Source organism: Protopterus annectens, chromosome 11.part0, assembly GCF_019279795.1.
Source record: "Protopterus annectens isolate FY-2018-M chromosome 11.part0, PAN1.0, whole genome shotgun sequence".
NCBI lineage: Eukaryota > Metazoa > Chordata > Ceratodontiformes > Protopteridae > Protopterus > Protopterus annectens.
In genome coordinates this window covers 1,266,621,947-1,266,643,927 of record NC_056745.1, presented here as the reverse complement: position 1 = coordinate 1,266,643,927, position 21,981 = coordinate 1,266,621,947, and the positions used below count along the sequence as shown (strand labels likewise).

Here is a 21,981-nt window from a genome sequence, read left to right as displayed (position 1 = left end):
GTCTGATATTCTCTGGAGTTGCCTTTCCATGATAAGAATAACAAAATCTAATGCAATTTCCTATCCATTTTGAGATTGTCTGTTTTGAAATTGCTTTTCCTTCCATGCCTGTGGCATATGCTACCAGAAGCTGGTCAGTTTTTCTATTGTTGTTGGTTCTGTCCAGGTAGTAGCGCAATTGCCTATGCACATCCAAGGTATGCAGCAGTCTTTCTCCCCTGTTCTGTGGGTTGGGGAAGAATGTAGGTAGGTGGATTGCTTGGTTTAAAGATACCTTGGAGACCACCTTTGGCATAAAGGTAGGATTAGTTCTCATGGACACTATCCTGATGGAAGACAAGGAAGGGTTGCACTGCCATTAATGCCTGTAATTCAGAAACCCTTCTTGCTGAAGTGATTGCAAGCAGGAAAGCAGTTTTCCATGATAAGTACTGTAATTCTGCTGTTGCTGCTGGTTCAAAAGGGGGAAGTGTCAACTTTTCTAGCACAAAGTTCAAGTCCCATGTAGGCAATGGTGGCTTCCTTGGTGGCTTTACATTTCTGATTCCTCTCAGAAACTGCCTGAGTAGAGGATGAGAGAAGACTGGAGGATCCAAGTTGTATTCTGCTGAAATAGCTATGAATCTTAATGGAAGAGTAAGACAGGCCATTGTGGAAAAGCTCTGCTAAGTATTCCAGTATGTTAGCTATGTTTACCAGTGCTACATTTTGCCCTTTTGCTGCACTCCAAAAGAGATATCTTTTCCATTTCGCTGAGTAAGTTTTTCTTGTTGAGGGTCTGCGAGCTTCCAAGATAATGTCTTTAACCCTTTGAGATAAATCTGGGTTATTTTGTCTTATGCAATGCTCCAAGCAGCTAGCTGCAGTGTTTTCAGGTTCGGATGCAGGGTTTTGAAGTTGTTCTGTGTTAGCAGTAAAGGAACCTGGGGTAGAGGCCATGCGAGTTCCCGAGACATACTCCTCAGTAGTGGGTACCAGTGCTGCCTCGGCCAGTCTGGAGCTATCAGGATGATTCTTGGATGGTCTTCTTTGATCTTCAATAGCACCTTGTGCATCAAAGGAAGAGGTGGGAATGCATATGCTGTCAGGTTTTCCCAACTGAAAGATAGGAGTCCACCTTCCAAGCAAGTGGGTGGTATGTCCTTGTGCAGAATTTTTTCAATTGGTGATTGTGTGGGGATGCGAATAGGTCTATTTCTGGTAGTCCCCATTTCCTTGTGATGGATTTGAAGATGTCTGGATGCAGCATCCATTCGTGGGCATCCGTGGTAGTCCTGCTTAAGATGTCTGGTAGTAGGTTCTCTTCCCCTGGCACAAATATTGCCTTGAGCTGTATGTTGAGGCTTAAGGCCACATTCCAGAGATCCATTGCCATCCGGCATAGAGGATATGAATGTGTGCCTCCCTGTTTGTTGATATACCACATAACTGTGGTGTTGTCCGTCCTTATCAGCAATTGTCCCTGTTGGAGAAATGGTCTGAATGCCTGAATTGCCAGTTTTACTGCCAGCATCTCTTTTTGGTTTATGTGTAGGTTTAGCTGGTCTTGAGTCCATAAGCCTTGTATGCACTTGTCCAGCATGTGTGCCCCCCAACCAAGGTCTGAGGCGTCCGTGGTGATAGTCTGGCTTGGTTGAGGGCTGTGGAAGGGCATTCCTTTGTTCAATTGACAGGCCTGAGCCCACCATTGGAATTCTTGCTTCAGGCATGGAATTATTGGAATTTGGGTTTCTAGGCTGTGCTTGTGCTGAGACCATAAATTCCTGAGGTACCATTGCAACTTCCTCATATGCAGTCTGGCATGTGGGATCAAAATTATGCAGGATGCCATGTAACCCAGGGCTTGCAGGACTTTCCTTGCTGTAAGCTGGTTCTTGTTAATGCCATGAAGTAGAGTGGAAGGTGCTTTTGTTTTCTGCTGTGAGGGATGCCATTTGATTTGATGTGTCCAGTTCTGCACCCAAGAAAGTTATCCTTTGGGATGGCAACAGCCTTGACTTTTTTATATTGACTGTGTATCCCAAGGCTTGCAGTAGATGAATGACCCTTTTCAAATCTTTTGTTAATTTGTTTTTGTTGTCCGCTTGTAGCAGGCAGTCGTCCAGGTAAGGGTAAATTTGAATTCCCTGAAGCCTGCAATGAGCAATTACTGATGCCAGGCATTTCGTGAATACTCTGGGCGCAGTAGATAAGCCAAAAGGCAATGCTGAGAATTGATAATGCTCTGATCCTGCAAGAAATCTGAGGTATCTTCTGCAATTTGGTCGTATGGGGACGTGCAGGTATGCCTCCTTGAGATCTAGAGTTACCAGCCAAGACTCCTTGCCCAGCATGGGAAGAAGCTGCTGTAGAGTCAGCATTTTGAATTTTGGGACAATGAGGTAAGTGTTCAGTGCGGACAGGTCTAGAATAGGTCTCCACTGATTTTCCTTCCTTGGCACCAGGAAAAGTCTGGAGTAAAATCCTTGCCCTTGTTCCATAGATGGTACCTTTTCTATAGCTCTCATCCTTTTTAAGTTGTCTATTTGTTCTAGAGCGTTTGCCATTTGATTTGGAGGTAGGTTTGGCATTCCTCTCTTCCTTGGTAGAGTATGGAAGTGAAACCTGTAACCTTTGTCTATTGTCTGTAAAATCCATTTGTCTCCTGTAATGCAATGCCAGTTTACTGAAAATAAGGCTAGCTTTCCGCCTAAGGGTGCTTCTAGTTGTTCCCTGGTAGGCGGCTTCAGAGCCAAGTCACTGTGATTGTCCTGTGGAAGTGGTAGTGGCTGGGTCTGCAGCAGTACTCGCTGGTTGTTAGGCTGCCACTGACGTCCTCTGTAGGCACCTCTGGATTGACCTCTGCCTCTTGTGCCTATTCCTGCATCTCTGTGCTCTGTTGGAGTCTGGAAAGGACCAATTCTTGGAAGGCCAGTTCCTACTAAACCTTGGAGGCTGGACCTGTAAGAAATCCTTGACTGTCTGGACAGATTTTGCTTTCTCTTCCACCTTCTTAAGCACTTGCTGTGCAGGAGAGCCAAACAAATTGTGTTTATCCATGGGAGCATCTAGGAGCTTTGATTTTACATGGTCTGGTAAGGACTGCTCTTTTAACCATGCATGCCTTCTGATCACTGTACCAGTCATAGCTGATCTAAAGGAGGCCTCCAGTGCATCATAGCCACATTTTAAGGAATGATTACTGACCTGCTGTATGTTATGTACCATTTCCTGAAGAGACTTTCGGTCTAAAGGTTCAGGTGAGGACAGCTTTTTAGATAACTGATCTAACATAAATTCCTGATACTGAATCATGTGGAATTGACAGTTTAAGGCCCTAGCCGAAAGAGTTGCAGAAGTATAAACTTTTTTACCCCATCTCTCCAAGGTCCTAGATTCCCTTTCAGAGGGGAGTGGGTTTTTGGCAGAGGTAGCTGCTACCGCTTTGGGGCCCTGTGAAACAGTTTCAGGATCTGCAAAAGGAGCCTTATACAAGTGATTATGTGTGTCCGGAACCCTGTAGTATCTGTCGGGCTTAGCAGGGCCGGAGGGAGTGAATCAGGAGCAGTACAAGCATCATTAAATGCATCATCCACAACTGTAAGTACTGGAGGAATGGCTAAAGGCCTATGCTGTGGCAAATGCAAAAAAGTTCTAAGCCTTTTCCTAGAGTCTGAGAAATCCTGACCCTGCCATTGAAATTGTTCCCTCATAGCATGCAGGGTTTCCCCAAAGGAAAATTCCTCAGGAGGAGAGGCAGAAGGAATGGAGTCTTCTGCATCAGACTCCTCATATGGAGAATAAGGGCCCTCAGGAGGGTTTGAATTTTCTGATTCGTCTGAGGAGTAATCAGTGGAAACTGGCTCAGGGGGTTCTGCTCTAGGCCTCTTCTCTGGAGGGGTTGAGAGGCCCTATCAGGGTGAGACTGGGATCCCCTGATCAAAGAAATGAGATCCTCTGCTAGACTAAGCATTTGTGTACTAGAGCTAGGCCTGTGAGAGGGGGCTTTAGTAGGCACGGCCTTGGAAGATTTAGCTGCTTTAGCCCTGGCAAAGGCCTTAATTGACATGGATGCAGGGGCCTAGCAGCTCCACGTGCAGGAGTAGATACATCTAGGGGAACAGTATCTGATAAATCCTGAGAAACTGTAAGAGCAGGAGGAATTTCAGTAGCAGATTCAGCCATGCTGGAAGAGGCCTCGGTAGTAGGAGGCATGCTTTTCGCGAGGAAGAACCGCAGACTCGGTTTCAGCTGAAACCGAGACACTTCATGATCTGGCTTAACCGCGGTTTCGGCCGAAACCGCGGACCGCGAGTGTCGGTCCTTTTCCTTACACTTTTTAGATAAATGCGAAGTCGGAGTCTCCGACGGCATGATATAAGCAAAAGCGAAAAACTCCTCGGCAAACTCTGACCGACGTCTAAGCGTCCGTCGGTTGAAGGAAGCACAGGCTAAACAAGCTGCTACGTCGTGGTCTGGGCCTAAACAAGGTAGGCAGTAAGAGTGGAAGTCTTTATGAGGTATTTGTTTCCCACAAGTTAAACAGTTATTCACTTTTTCTGACATCGGCTGAGGCAAGAAAGAGTCCCCAACGGGGTACTTAGCTTTTAGAAGTCTTCGGTAGTAGTAATCTCTGGATCTGACCGACCGGCACTTGCGAACAGCTTCTGCTTCGGGTGCCATGCGGCAAGAAAGACTGAGGAAAATGGCGTCGGCTGATGCCTTTATACCCGAAGAACTGCAGCTATGACGTCGGGTGAAGTGCGACACCAGCCGAGGCCAGACCCAGACTTTGGAATCCGGCCGACCGAAGGGCTGCCTGAGGCCAGGACAACCCATTTGTTAGGACTGCAGATGCATCCTTGAAGGACATCTGGGAGACAAATATGTGCCTGAGGTCCTGGAGCTCTTTGCCCTTCACCTGAAGAGTCTTAAAGAATTCAGCAGCCACTGAATCAAAGCCTTGTTATCCAAGGCAGCGTCCATGAGTTTTGACTTGGTGTCATCAGGCAGAGGCTGTAGCCTAAGCCAGGAATATCTCTTGATGACAGAACCTGAGGACACAGCCTTTGATGAAGGCTCCACTGTGTCATTACTACACTTAATGGAGTGTCTAGTTACTTGACTGCAAGAATTTAACAGACTAGAAACCTTAGCTTTGATAGAAGAATCAGAAAGGTCACCCAATTGTTTAATAGCATCAATAAGAACGGCCAAGGAATATTTGGCCATATGACTTTGGTAGTTTAAGGCTCTCACAGCTAAAGTGGCAGAGGTATATACTTTTTTGCTCAGTCTTTCCATTATTCTGCATTCCTTATCTGAAGGAAGGAGGGAAGCGGAGGGGAGAAGTTTGGAAGTTTTACCTGCAGTCAGAGAAATCGTGGAAGGGTATGTAGAAGGGGCCTTGAAGAGGAATTTTGCATCTTCAGGGATTTTATAAAATCTGTCTGGGCTCTTTGGTGTAGGGAGTTGTGAATCTCGGACTTTGGAGGCAGCCAGGAAGGCACCCAAAAAGGCAGGATACACAGGAGGAACTGCAGACGGATTAGGGGACTCTTCCATCTTTTTCGTAGCATCTGGCACAGAGATGTCTGTTATGTGATGCAGGGAAGGAGACCAGATGCTGGGTGGCACTCCACATCAGAGATAACGCCTTCGTGGAAGACTATTTGGGAAACCTCACATGGGCCCTCAGAAATGATAAGCCTTGGTCCCCCCTCGGTGCCTGAATCGGATGCATGCGACTCCCTCTGCATTGTACTAGAGGCTTCTTTGACAGCTTCCTCCTGGATACCCATCAGTGAAATGTCTGCAGATTCAGACTCAGACTCCGGGCCTTCACCGGCCTTGAGAGGTAAAGTCAGAATAGAGGACACAGCAGTAGGATCAGGCCGGTATTTCTTGTCCTTTTTTGTAGGTGGGTCTTCTGAGGTTCCCAATGTCAGGTCCATGTCTTTGGCTAAGCGTTTCAAGCACTGACTCTCTAGATACAATTTTAACGTGGCGAGACAAATCCTAAGGGTTTTGGGAACAAAAGCCTGACAGATTTCACAAGTGGTGTGGTCATGGTCTTGGCCAGATAGAATAGGCAGAGCTCATGCAAGTCTTTATGTGGAATCTGGCTTGCAGACCGATACTTGCCCTTTCTACCTGACATTAACCCACAACACAGTAGCAAAAAGATAACCAAAAACCCCAATGGGGTATTTATCTGAACATGGACAAGCACAAAGTCACTTCTCCAAGTTAGCGATGACCGTAACTGGCAATCACACAGGTGGCAGAAAAGTTCTGAGGTAGGTGCATGCTGAAGTCTGTTTATGGCCGACATACTTTGAACGCTGTGGGCCGCCGCACATACCTTTGTAGTAGCAGCTAACTTTTGTAAAATGGCTGGACGTACAAGTTAACCACAGACAGACTCCCTCAAGTTATGGATACAGCAGCATATGAATAGAAGGACATCTGCACAATACACTAGATGGGATCTATTAACTATATGCAAACAGGGAGAATGTCTCTGCTCCTGGTGATAACAGGCTACATTTTCTCTAACTCTGCAAAGTTCTTCTCATCTTTACTAAGCATTCTGTACAAACAGTAATGGGTAATTTTGTGATATCAGCAAAGTCAAAATTTCCCTACCAAGCCAGTTTCATTACCTGCATCAATACTGAAAACGACTCTCCAGTACAGACCCCTTGTGGCAGCCCCAACAGTTACCATCCCTTCATATGTGTGTGTGTGTGTGTGTGTGTGTGTGTGTGTGTGTGTGTGTGTGTGTGTGTGCGCGCGCACCATTTACAATAAATGAGCATGCACCATTCTTTATATTAAGTTTTAGTGACAATAACACCTTTAGGCACATTCTACATTGTACACTACGTGGACCCATGCTTACTTACTAAATTTTGTGCAGTAATTGCTTTTACAGGGGGGACAGCCCCCCTGCACCCCAGTGTTTGCTTCTTCCAAGAACTACAGTTTATGTACGTATTCAGTATTTGCAATGTATCATATAACAGCTAATATGCGTATATATTTCTACATTCTATACTTTGGATTTATGTATGTTAACACGCACTTACAGCAGCGCAGATTCAACTATTTACAATGTTTTGCATATTCATTTCAATGATGAGTAATAGTAGCCATAAAAGTCATATGCAGGGTGCTGGGCGGTGCCTCCCACTGCGCATCTGGTGGGGTAGTGTTCTAATACAAAACCGAGCATGAACACTTACCAGGTTGCGCTGTGCTCTGTTAGCTTTTATTTGCAACTTTCTTCTATCTTCCAATGAGAACTCCACAATTGGCCTCTAAAGGAGAAACAAGATTATGTTCAAGTTCTTTAATTTTGGTCATAAAACAACAGTATTTGGCAAACTCAGCCTCCAGTAAAGCAAAACTGAATTATGATTTTAATAAAGCCAAAGCATGTCACTATATTCCACGGTGCAAAACAATACAGCTGAGTTTTTGTAAGAACAACCAAACGGTAGCTATACAATAAGCAAAAGCTCAAAGTATGCAAATTTGTACATGTAAACATATAAATATGTACATATCTTTCTCCAATACATTACTATAGAAACATGTTTATTTCATAGAGATATAAGCTTTTTATTTATCCTTTGCTGAATGGGTAAGTCCCACTAACCTAGGGGAGACCCGAGGTGATATTTTTACCATCAAGGGAAATTTGGCCAGGGCATCGCAGAATTTTCTATAACATTTCGATAGGCTCTGTGGGATCTTTTACATCCACTTGAGCTACCACCAACTCAGGCAGATGGGACCTTAGTTTAACATCACATCTGAAGGATGGTACACTTAGGAGTGCAGTACTCTCAAATGCTGCACAGTACAGGTTTGTGTGGCTGTGTATAACAGTACACATACATTATACATATACGTACATGTGTGTGCAGATTTTGTGTGTGTGTGTAGATATATATATATATATATATATATGTATACATACACACGCACACATATATGCACACACACACATATATAAAATATACATGCATATATAAACAGATACATACATATGTAGGTATACACACACTTACTATATATCTATACATCAACACAACTACAACGTAAAATCCACTGAGTGACTGGTGTGGAATGGCAAGACTCAATAACTCCTCGGCTTGGACAGTGCACAAAGTTTATTCCAAAAAAACGAAATAAAAGTATAACTAAACACTCTACGTTAAGTGCTTTCATCTGGCAAAAGCAGACTTCTTCAGAACAACAATAATTGATACTGCACCCATTAAATAAACTTTTAGGTGCCAAAAGACATTTCTCATTAGATGATTTAAAGGTATATCCATATAAAACATACATAGACAGTCCTATCCCTATTATTACAATGAAACTCACATATCAATAAAACATAAATATAAAAATGTATACATATGAATATAAATATAAATAAGATGTAAATAAGATAAATGATCATGCATTCAATAATCATGTAGTTAATATGTATAAGATGTACCCATATAATTGCTGTTGTCAAAGCCAATGATCTAACCATAAAAAATCCATAAAAGACCTTAAAAACGTAATAATAATAATAAAATATACTGTAATACTAAACCATAAAAACTATGCTAAATGTAAGAATGGTTTTATACTAATAGAATCATTGATGCCAGGTAGTCTCGTGGCATCAGTAATTATCTGCCACTTACTCTCCTTCATGGCCAAAAAGGCTTTGACATTCCCTCCATATGCTGTAATGCTAACCTGATCAATGATTACAAATTTAAAATAGTGCGCGTTTACACTTTTGAATATATGCCTATACAGGGCATTCTTGTTGTCTTTATTTTTAATACTGTAAAGGTGTTCATAAATACGTCGTCTCAGCTGTCTCTCGGTCTTACCGATATAAAACGCTGAACATGTTTGGCAAGTTGCCAGACAGACAACGTATTTAGTATTACAATTCCCTGCCCTATATCGTATATATGTTTTATTGAAGTTGTCCAATTTCACACCCACTGTTTCATTAATAGTGCAACATTGATTGCATGCTCCACATTTACTTGTACCACTTGTCCTCCCATTCTTATCGCATATATTGGATTCTAAAATCCTTTTAAGATTGTATCCAGTTTTGTAAACGAATTTGGGATGAGAACCCAAAACCTGGGCTAAATCATCATCCATAGTGATCAAGTTCCAATGTTGTCTTACAATATTTTCTATATACTGAACTACTGGGGAGTACATTAGCACACAAACCCTATAACCAAAACCCTCTATTGATTTATTTCCCGAAGATGGAACTTCATGTGTTAAATGACCTAATAAAGGTACATACTTTTTACCCCACTCCTTACTGACATATCTAACAACATCATTTAATAAGGGTACAGGATATCCTCTTGCACTAAACATTGACTTAATTAAATATAATTCTTTGACCATGATTTCTTTAGTCGAGGACATTCGGGCAGCTCTGATACACTGCCCCTTGAATACATTTTTAAATACATGTTTAGGATGATTACTACTAAACTCTAAATAATCGTTGGAGAATGTCTCCTTTCTATGTATACAAGATATAAACCCTCCATCACCATGACTAATATATGTATCCAGATATGCTGTACCACTTTTATTGATGTTAAATGTAAACTTTAAAAAGTCTGTTGTATTATTTATATAGTCAATAAAGGACTGAATCAATTCTTTAGGACCTTTCCATAACACAAAGAGATCATCCAAGAACCTCGTGTAATATACATTATATTGAAAAAATTCACTATTGAATAGGAATTGGGTTTCCCATTCGAGCATGACAAGATTGGTGAATATGGGAGCACAAGAAGCTCCCATAGCAACGCCTCTAGTCTGTCTAAAATATTCATTTTCAAAGTGGATGTAATTATGATCTAACACTAAACCCATCATATCAACAATAAGACCAATTTTGTCCCAATCTAAATTTGAGTGTTTCCTTAGGCTATTGCTGAAATAATCAAGTCCTATTTCCTTGGGAATACAAGAAAAAAGATCAATAACATCAATAGTGATGTAAATAAGGTTCTTGTCCCATAGTTGTGGTGTCAAATGTCTAAAACATCCAAGAATCCTTAATTGGATGAGGAATGTTATTGTAAATAGGCTTCACCCACTTATCAATAGCAACACCCAAGGGAAAAGTTTTTGACTTACTTCCTGATATTATGGGTCTAAAAGGAGGACATTCCAAATTTGTATGAACCTTGGGTATTCCTATGATGGTGGCTAAAATAGGGTGTTCAACCTTCAAAAACTGGTAGACCTCATCAGTAATTCTATGATCAATCAGGTATTCTTCCACAGCTAAATCAATTCGTCTATGTCCAATGTTTACTTCATTAAGGGAGATGGCCTCATAATTCCCTGATTGTGACAGTGATTTGTGCACTGTCCAAGCCGAGGAGTTATTGAGATATACCTATACATACATACATACACACACACACACACACACACACACACACACACACACACACACACACACACACACACACACACACACACACACACACACACAGCAATATAGTAACAAGCAACTTCACCATATTATCGTAACTAACTAAACTACAGAATCCCTTCTACGATATTGGCTACCTTTGAAGTACATTTAAACAAGCCTGAAGCCCTTAGCATTGAACCAAACACTTACTCTTGGGGATTTCAAACCACTTGTTCAGAATTTTGAAAACCTATACAAATTCAAGTAAATATGCACAATGCTTCCAAGATTTCAACAATTATGACTCAATGGACCAGGCAGTGCGATACCTAACCAGGGGCCCAAACGTACTAGATTTGGTCATTACCATACCTCTCAACTGCCCCAAATCCCTCAGAATTTTCCTTTTTTTGGGTGCAAAATAATAGGGTGCCACAAATTACCAAGTGGCCCCTTTGAATCCCGATTTTGCTTTCTTCTTTTATTTACAATTTTTAGTTGTTGCCGACGTCATCACGCACCCTGCAAAGTCAACATGTAGCGGTGTGCATGACAATGTCAGCGTCAGATTTGGTCCAAAAGAGTAAACTTAAAGAAAAAAAAAGTTGTTTACGGCTGCAGGGGGCAGCCAATCAATGAGGACATTGCACTGTAGCATGATCAAATCAATGTCTTGCATGTCTAGTCCTCCTGGAATATTATAGGCTGGCTGGAAATATTCCCAAACTAAGGGGGAAAATCAAACATAGAAGAAATAGCAGACATCAGGAGGTTAGAGTGGACACAGTATTAGCTAATGCCAGAGACTAATTAGTACAGTGCACACTACAGTCACAATGACTCCTCCTCGCACACCTGCCCAGTGCCTACCTGTGTCTATCTGGCCTCCGCTGGCTTCTCCTCAACAAGGTAAGAGTAACAAGCAGGAAGAGAGCATTTGTGAAACTGCAGTCAATTTTGTATTTATGGGCATGTTGGAATATTACGAGCAACCCTTTCTAGGCTATCTTTCAGCAGAGTGCTTTCTGCTTTGTGAAAGTTTGTGTTAACATTATGCAAGACTACGCAAGTGTGTGGGATTTAGTTGAAGATTTAGCAAGGTTGTGAGCTTTGGTTCGACAGGTAAAAAAAAAAAAGAATTAAAAAAATAAAACTATTTCAGGTACCCGCGGTGGTGGTGCTGTGGTAGCTTTGTCGCCTCACAGTAAGACGCTGTCCGGTTCGATACTCAGCTAGAGCGTCTTCTGCGTGGAGACATACGTGAATGAGCGTACCTTCGTTGAAGGTTGTGCGTCAGAGCTGGTAACTCGGCACGTAAAAATCAACTACCAATCATTAGCAGACCGGAGTTCCGCTGTGGCGACCCCTAACCGGGAAAAGCCGAACGACACAAACAAACTCTGTGTGACAGGTGTCTTCATGCATATGTTTGTATGCAGGGATGTTGCCAGGATTTCAGGGATCGTAAAGACGCTTTGAGACTTGCATCCTCCAATAACCGTTATGTCCAATTTGTGCACCTTAACTCTTCTGCTGCTACTTAACTTTCCCATGACATAACTGCCTTTTCTGATATATCTAGCCAAAGTAAGGAATTAGACAATAAATATTAAAAAGTATACATATTAGTTGCTTTAACTGCACAGCTAACAATATAACAAATTTGCACAAACATAAGCATTATTTTCTTTGTTGTCTCACTAGTGCATTATTTTGTTTGCAGTTAAAAGTGGATATTCAGTGTCCTTGTATTGGGCAAAATGTTCTATTTTAAAAATTAATAATCGCACTACAGCTTGCATAGTGCTCGTCTGGCTATCCTGAGTTTGCATGCATGGGGGAAGGGGTCTAGTATACATTTTTATTCAATACTATTCACAAACGTTAAAGATGACTTACTCTTAGCGATTTTTTAGGAAATACACTTGCAGTTAAGTAGCGTAATTCTACATATCACACCATATTAGTGGTCGGTTCACCTAGGAGCCCCCAGAGCTCAGTTGCCTCCATTTGTCTCTCTGGAGAAATAAAATAAACAAGGTGGCAAAACTCTTTAGCAAACGCAACGTAATTTTCCCAGACGGTGTTATGAAAACTGTTAGTGCTCACTGTTTGGCGGGAACAACCCTGCTCAAAAGAATAAATAGTACCTACAAACTATCTAAATGTGGACAGAAAGCTATCCTGAGCATCATCTAGTTAAACAGTTCTCTGTTGCTCATTGCCTGCAAAAGATTTTTTTTTTTTTGGTCTCATCCGATGTGAATAAGTTTAGTACCTCTCTAAAGCATTCCCTGTTTCATAATGAAAGTATTTTATTGACCAGTGAGCATATTATAGTATAGGTCGCCATTTTCGCCACAGCACGTGAAGTGTGTAATACTGTGATTTGAGGAGTAACAAGAAGGGATAAGGGGAGCTGTGTACAGCAGGCCTGAAACAAGGAAGGTTTCAGCTGGGCTATTGCTTCCAAGGGCCAGGGCTGGAAGTGAGAACATTATTGTACTGACTGAAGGCAGATATTGAAAAGCAGCACAGGGCCAGGCAGAACTAGCAGCTCTATTAGAAATTTCAATCCACACGCCTCATACTCATTGATTTCTGTCACCAAGCAGTAGTGAAAGCCCTCAGGGATTATATAATATGTTTAGCAGGGGTCTCTGGGAAAAGGTCAGTAAGGACAGTAGTGTTTGAGCTCTCCACAAGGTTTTTTATATAATTTTATTCTGAACTTAAATCCTTTTATTTATAAAATGCTGTAACAGATATTACACTACAGATAATTTTATAGGTGGATTTGTTTCAACTTAAGCAACAGCACATTTGCATTTATGATGACTGAAACCTCTGTAAATACATTTCTTCTGAAAAAATGTTTTCTTGCTTGCATTGCTAACTTGTCTGGTGTACATCATCTGTCTCTTAGAGTAAGCTTAACTTTTTTTGGGTTTAATACATTTTTGCCTTTCATGACCACATAAAGGTAGACTGCAAATTTCTTTCAAAAATGTCAGCTATAATGGGATTTCTTTCTTTCTTTTCACAAAATTTTTTATAGACTGATATTTTAATATTTACTTTACTGTTTGAGCTGGTGCAGGCTCACCATCTACATACTAGGTGGCTGTTTAGTAAGACAGAGCAAAAATAACAAAGAACAGATAAACTAGTCAAGGCAGACTGAATGCAGATTAGACAGGATGAATGCAGATTAGACAGGATTTTTAAGACCCTAACTTCCCACTGAGTTAATGTGTGGTCTGTAAGGTGCATGGCCACTTGCTGTCTCCATAATAGCCAAGGGAGTGGGGTGGGATTGTCATATAGAAAGCATACCACACACACTTGGAAATAAGTAAGCATCCTGAATAGCAGAGTACAGTTAAGCAATGAGCTTAAAAAGCAGTAGTTAATTTTATTTTTATAAAAGAAAATTGTAGTTTAGGTTTGCATAAGTTCAAAGTTTTGATTCAAGTTTAAATATTAATATGAATAAAACACTACTGTTCAGTTTATCTTGTGCTTACTATTTTGTCTCTTCAATTTGCATTTAAAAATTGGCATACCGGAATCCCAGTGGAGTGGGCGGGGTCACATAATTATGTATGCAACTTTTATGTTAATCAATGCACAGATTTGCACCTATTTTTCATGGGCCTTTGTCCACACTTGTGATGTTTCCAGGTTGAGAGGTATGGTCATCACTAACAGAGCACAATAGCACCATGTTACTCTACACTTCGAGTTACCCCATAACTGGTCAGATGTGACAACCATTTGGTGGCCTCCACCATTAGAAACCTGATTCAATATGCCCACATACCCTACTAACTTTAGGGATGTTCCCAAGTACAATTCTTTGCAACTACATGATAACCTGATACTGTCCATAAACATCTAAAAAGTTATCCTTGTCTAGCATTTGTAGAGGACTGCTTATGATTTGGTCAATCTGTCTGCCAATAAATTCAGCTCCGAAGGGATATAGATTGTAGGCAATGTTCTAAACACTTTCAAAGCTTTTTCTTAGTTTTGCATGGCCAGCCTGCAAAGTAACTAAGATGGAGTCTATATTTGCTTGTTTATGTACTACAATGCAGCTATATTGGGTTGTCCACATCTACAAGACCAGATACTGTAGGATAATGATGACAGCTTCCAGGGCAAAGGTGACTGCCATCAACTCTTTCATGTTTATGTGCTTTTTTCTTATCTTGTTCTCCCAAGTTCCCTGCACCTGGAGTGCTCCCAAGTGAGGTACTCCCCAAGGCCATGTCTGTGGAATCCATTGTCAGAGTCTACTGTAGGTAAAGGTGTCCTGAAGGACATTCCCCGATTCAAAGCACACTGCTGAATTTACCATGTTATCTTTCTCCTGATGCAAGATAAAAGGATGGCTATGTTGACACTATCTGGTTCTTAAGTACCAGGAATACTAATTTCTTGAACTTTAATCATATTCTGATTCGGAATGGGATCCATTCCAGTCATACTAGAAAGACAAAATCATACTAAAAACACAAAATGTTTGGAGAAATTAAAAGAAGGCAAATTTGGTTGACATCTTTGAGACAGTCACCAAAGCCATGGACGAGGGGAAGGCGGGTGCACATCACCTACCTTGACCTGGTCAAAGCCTTCGATACTATTCCCCTCAGGTATAACAGACAAGCTCTGTCAACTAGGCATCAATCCGTATGTTACCAGATGGGTGGCAAACTGGTTCACTGAGAAACCACCAAGTCAAAATAGGGGAAGCCACCTCAACTAGCAGACCCATAACGAGCGATGTACCCCAGGGATCAATCTTGGGGCCTCTGTTGTTTGGGATATAATTTTCTGAGGTGCAGGCCAAAATCAGTGGGATGTTGCTGACTAAGCAAGATGACAGATGACTGCAAGCTGGGCGCGGTCATAAATTCCCCTAGTGATGTGGACATCCTCCAAGAGGGTCTCATCCAAACAAATGACTGGTACCAGAAACATGGCCTCAAACTGAATGCTAAAAAATGCATCATCATCCCCTTTGGGAAGAGTGACGTCCCCAAAAATCATCACATTAGTAACAAGGTCTTAAGCACACAGTCAGTCGTGCGGGACTTGGGTACCTAGGTTGATAGCAAACTGACTTTTGACCACTATATTGCCTCCATTGTATGGAAACTTTCTACATGGCCCACCTCATTAGTAAGGGTATCTCATCCAGAGACAAAGAGATCATAACATCCTTGTGTTCTTCCCTTATAGGACCCATTATTGAGTACAATGCCCCTTTAGGCATGTACCTCACAAATCACATGCAGCAGCTGGAGAGACCACAGAGGTTCCTCACCAGGAGAATTCAGGGCCTCAAACATCTACCCTACACAGACAGGCTAAAAGCCCTGTCCCTCTACTCAGTCTCATACTGACTCCTCAGAAGTGACCTCTGTCTGGCATACAAAGCAATCTCAGACCCTGCCTTGATGGGACTGCTGCATATCCGCAAGTCAAGCTTCACTCAAGTAACTCGCATGTGCGACCTCAACATGGTCTGTGACAGCAATAGGACTTAATGCAGGGACAGATTTGTTCCCCAGAAACTCCCCCTTCTGTGAAATAGACTCCCTCTCTACGTTAAGCAGAGTATCTCATTATCCTTTTTAAGCACAACCTGGATAACTGGATGGGAAACAGAAAATACACCACTGGAATTCCAACTGTGTCCTAGCTGGACAGGGTCATTGGGTGCTGGCTTGTTGGAACATGGGCTAAATTCTTGGCTAGGCTTGTAAGGGCCTCCGGGTCAATAGCCTAGTACGTTCCTTTGATCCTAAAAGATACAGGTGTATTAGGGGAATCATTATATTGCAAGAAGCAAAGAAACCCAGCAAACTAAGAAACTTCTTGGCAGTGATTTCTACTGTAACAGTACCGAGAAAGTATTGGGTCAGGTGGGGTCACTTTACCTTTGCAAAAGAAGACTACTCTGGAAAGTGCCCAGGCACAACCCCAGGAAAAGCAGTCTTTGACAGGAGCTCAAAAAATGACTTTTCTGTAATGAATGTGAATCCCAGATTTCTGAAGCAAGCTGGGGTGAATTTCAGAGCCTGAAGAATATCTTGTTAGGACTCTTCCAGAATTAAGACAGTCATACAGGTTAAAGAAAATCTGTACATCTTTTACACTGACAATGCTATCACTGCAGCCAGAAACTTTGTGGAGACTCTAGAAGCAGTGGACAAGCTGAAGGGTAAGGAGGTGAATTGGAAGTATCCTCTCCTGCTGTAAACCTCAGATGTTTTCTGTGCGTTATGGCAATGGAGATATGAAGATAAGTCTCCTTCAAGTCAGCACTTACCATGAATGCACTGCTGACATAGGCGAGTCCTAGAACAGACTTCTGTGGATCCTCTATCCTTGAAATTAGGAAGATGCTTGAATAAAAACCTTGACTTCTTCCTCCAGTGGAACACTTTCCATGATCCGAGTAGATGATTACTTCTGGTATACGGGCCAGCTGGTCTTTACAAACTGCAGGATTGTCCCTTAAGTTTGAAATGTTTTAGAACTGCAATCTGTACACATTTTTGATGACATTTAGCACCCTCTGACCTTGAGTGATTTCTTCCCAATTCCTTGTAAAGAAGTGTCTTCCAACTTATTTATTAATTTATTTTTTTTGGGGGGGGGGCTGAGAAGGGCTTTGGGAGGAAAGCAGCCTAGCCCAGCCATGGCTGTTCTTTCCAAGTGGCTTGGCTCTAGTAGACCTTGGGTCTGTGTCTGGGTTTTGCTTAGCAGTCTTTCTTAATTTCCCCAACCTTCCTTTTTCAGCTACAGCTCTGTCCAGTTTAGGATGAGAAGGCCAAATCTTTGTTGGGATGTTTGTGCTATACCTCAGAGATTGGCTATGAAAATTCTGCCCATTAAGCTGGGTTGTTATATTCTTTTCCTACATTTTCTTACAGACTTCCTGAACAGGAGGACCTTGGTTAAAGGGACATCAAGGATGTCAGTTCTGACATTGGCAGGGGCACAATCCTCAGCAAGCATGTATTTTTATTATGCACCCAGTAGCCATTGTCCTGCATAATGGATCCAAACATTGCAGTCACATTTCTTAGACTGCTTAGCTACCTGAACGGAGAAGTAACAAAGGGCCAGCATTTGTTCAATCAGATCCTTGTCTTTGATCTTTTCTGTATTAACCCTCATTTTTCCAACAGGTATTCTTGGTAGTTAAGCATGTGGGACTGGCAGTTTATGGCTCTGAAGGAAAGGCTAGCAGATGTGTCAACTTTTTTCACCATGTTCAGCGTTCTTACTTTCCTTCCCATTGGGAATGTGATTATTGGTTGCATCCAATGAATACAGAGACACTGTATACAGATCCACCAAACAGCTCCTATAAAGGTACTTATGGAAGTCCCTGACCTTGGAGAATTGATCAGGCTTCCTAGGAGCATGGAGAAGGGAGTCGGGCACCATAGGTGCACTGCTAAACACCTTACATATCTTACACTTTATGAACTCCAGAAGGCTTAGGCTCTGGCAAAACTAAATCTTACATGCCCTTTACATTTTTTGGGCTCTAGAATATTCTTTGGTGTCCCACTGAAACACATCCTTCATCCTATGAAGGCTGTCCCCAAAGTAGAAGACCTCTGGAGAAGAAGCACAGGACAAGATGTCTTCAGTGCCAGTCTCGTAATTTTCAGTAGAAGGAATCTGGCTAATATATGCCAGTTCATCAGCCTCTGAGTGGTATCTGAATCATCTTCAGAAGGATCCCTTCTCTCTTTTTAGAAGGCAGCATCACACACCAGATATATCTAAGTCTGACCTTCTACTTTTTAGAAAGGCGAAGTATTCAGCCAGCAAGGCTAAGCATTCTGCTGAAACCCAGAAAGTAGAGTGGGAAGAGGCACTGTCCAGCCAAGGCTGAGCCAAGATGACAGGTGACAGTGTACGCTTTGGCATTTTGTGCCTTATGACTTTGGGAACTACCACCCAGAAGGCCTCAGGTAACCGGTGAGGACCTCAATGCAGTTACTGAGAACCTCCTCATACCTGGTCACTAGTCAATCCCATTTAGTCTGTGTGATATTTATGGCTTTAGCTCTTATGAAGTTGGCTAATATCTGCTTTTCAGTTAACCTAAAACACCATCATGCTACCCTTAAGAAAAGCTAGGACTGCTCTGGAGCTTCACCTTTTAACACATACTGGTCCTAATATCATTAAGTAATAATTTGCACAGTTAAAAAATGAACACAGTCATAAACACTGTAAACTGAAATTAAAGAATTAAATTAGAGATCTGATCAGCAGACTTATAAAACAGTTAAGTCTATCTGAATAGGCAAAATGGCGATTATCCCAAATCCCTGAAGTTGTGTATGCACGCCCTGTGAGAGAACAGCATCCTGTCAAGTGGTGCTTTTTCCATCCAGTGCCCATCAAGTGCCACGATAGGCTCTAACTCCCCAGTGAGACTGAATTAGATAACTTAGGAAAAGGGTAATGAATGAATGAAAAAGTAATTTAATTTTGAACAATTTTAATAAGGATTACTCAAAAGAAAATCAAGCAAACAGCAGGAAGTCTTACCATTGTGCATTGTTAAGCCAGTGTTTTTTTCTTGTGACACTAAGGGACATCTTACTTCTAAGTGTCTGAACACAGTTTGGGCAACAATGCTGTGGCACACTATTTGCTGCAGTCAAATTATTACTAAGTGAATTCACATTATTTGTCAAGTTCTTTCGGTAGCAATTAACCTAGCTGCAGCAGTTTTGTTGCATTTTGTTTAGTACATGAAGTACTGCTGGCAAAAGGAAAAGAGGAGCATATTCATTTTCAGCCCTGCTTGCATGTTAGCACTTGAAATGGCATATTAAGCAGTGAGGTGAATATTTTAAACATGCAGTAACCTCAGAGATAATCATAACATTTAGGGAAGTACACAGCTATAATGCCCTATTTAGGGGAGTGTGGTGGACAACAGAAGACACTTTTTGTGTAGCAGATTGTGGTTTGCAGCTAGTGATTCAATCAATTTTCACTTTTAACAAACTGAATTTCAAAAGATATTTAATTTCTTGTGCAGACTCAAATTCCCCTCCCATCCTATGGGATGCTTTTATTTGTTTCTTACATGAAAGGTTGAGAACATGGGTAGACAAGTTAATGCAATCCTGTCATCTAGAGATTAAACCCTTTCAGGAAAAGTGCAAGCAGCTCAGTGCTAAGCATATGGCTGTCAGCCTCTGACTAAAAATTCTCTTTTGGCAATAAAATCGAAGATACAGGAGATTATAAAGAAGATGGAGATTACCCTAAACAGTCTCCACCTTCAATACTGCAAGGCATCTACCCAAGTTTATTCTACATTGGCTCAGTGTTGTAGGACCAAACCAAACCAGTCCTCTCCTCTCACTATGTTGGATAATTATCAGTCTGGGGAAATATTAGCAAATAAGAAGGTTCTAGAGAAATACAGGTAATATTACCAAGACATGCTCTCTGAATCAGAACTGTATATGTTTTCAACTATGACTAATAAGCTAAATGAAATTTCACCCCATCTCCACTTTTAGATGCTGACAAGCAAGGGTTAAGCTCACCCATTTCCAAAAATGAGTTTCTCACTTAGTAAGGAGACTCAAAGCTAAAGCGGGGACAGGATGCCTTCATAAGTCTATAAACATGTCCCTCCTGCTTTAGGACTACTGTGGAGGACATGCACTTCTGCTATCACTAAATTACTAGTTCCGCCATCATGGAAATAGTCACTTATTTTGCCACTACTGAAACCCAGAAAGGATCTGGGCACACTCCAGCAGTTATAGGCCAATCTCACGGCAAAGTATTGATTGCAAATTTTACATGGCAATCTTGGCATCCCGGCTTGCAAAATTACTACTCTCTCTTATACATCCTAACCAGGCTGGATTCATTAAAAGACACTATGGCAGACAAAGTATCCTTCAAGCTGCTCAATGGCTCAAGAGAGGACACCAGTCTTTGCAGCAACAAACAACTATCTCTGTAGATGCAGAAAAAAAAAACTGATAACTTGAAATGGCCCTATTTATTTAGTCCTGGATTTCTATAATTTTCCTGCCAGTTTCTTTAATATTTTAAAGTATATCTATTAGCAGGAGTGTGTTTAGATCCTTACATATGTACACCTTTTATTATTTTCAAAGGGGTAAGATAAGGATGCTTCTTACCTCCTCTACTATTTATTATAGTTCTTAAGCCTCTAGCCATTACGTTGGCGCTCTCTTTTGGGAGCTAGGTGTTAAGAACTCACTGGGACAATCTCTTGGGGAGTTGACACTATTCGCCGATGACCCCTTATTAAATGGAGTTAGATCAGACTCTCCTTTGTAGTTATAAAATTCTACAGCAATAGCAAGGGTTTATGGGATACAGGATTAATGCATCAAAATATGCTTTCATGGCAAATACCTCAGTCATTCCCTCTTGGGTGCAGACTGCATTTCAGTTTACCTTTAGCCCTGCTACATTCAAATACTTAGATGTACATTTAGCACATAGTCTTTTCTCTGCTAGAGACCCAAAAAGCCAAGTTATCCAGCATTTGATAACTACTCGTATAAAAGAATGGCTGTAGTGGAGTCTTCACTTTGAATTGCATCTGCTAATAATAAACCATCCCTTACACAGATGGGACAGACACATTCTTTCTTTCCTTCCTTTGGTGTGCATACGTTATACGAGAACCACAATAAATATATCACACCTCTGTGAATAAGGGGTGACTGTGGGTTTGAATATTAGCATTAGCTTACAGAGTGGCACTGCTGCATTAGTTATTAGATGTCTTTAATACTAAATTAACACATCCTTGGATCTCTGCTTTAATAGACTATATTGCCAATGTCAGGACCAAAATATCTAATATGTACTATGTCAAGATCCTGGCAAATTAATGCTGATGTTTGTAATCTTTATTGGTCATCACCTTAGGCAATCAACCCTAGCTAATTCCCAGTATCTTAACACGACATATTTAAATTTTTGTTCCACCCTCCAATACAAAGACAAATCTGGAGCTTTCTCTCTCTTCCTATTCCCAATCATGGTTAATTCAGTTTTTTCTAACAATTTCTTAATTTCTCACTCACCTTTGGTTAGGAAAGGGGTATACATGTTATACTTCAGCTATATGGCTATATGTGGATATTGCTTTGAAATCCTATGACCCCTTATTTGTCAGAGCTTGACTTGTGAACCTTGTAATATTAACAATATGTCCAGCTAACCTCTCTTCTAAAGGGATATTTAGATACAAGCTTCCTAGATCAACTAAAATATAATTATTTCTTCCAATTTGTGACTAATGTCATTTCATCCTCCCCAGGCTTAACCACACATTTTCCTTAGCTATTTCTGTCTGCTTGATTCATATTATAATGCCAGTCACTCCAGGCAGGTCTTTATTATAAGCAGAAGGGAACTTCATTAAAATCAGATATGTTAGATTCCATACTGCAGACCCCTCA

General features: G+C 41.2%; 1 protein-coding gene across 1 annotated transcript in view; it reads right to left on the bottom strand.

Annotated features, from left to right (window-relative positions):
• Positions 1-21,981, bottom strand: part of RBM28 (RNA binding motif protein 28) — a 1,154,212-nt gene that overhangs the window by 220,375 nt on the left and 911,856 nt on the right. Inside the window, exon 16 of the mRNA XM_044088621.1 lies at positions 7,227-7,301. Coding sequence (XP_043944556.1) covers positions 7,227-7,301 — 75 coding nt within the window. The remainder of the gene's footprint in view (positions 1-7,226; positions 7,302-21,981) is intronic.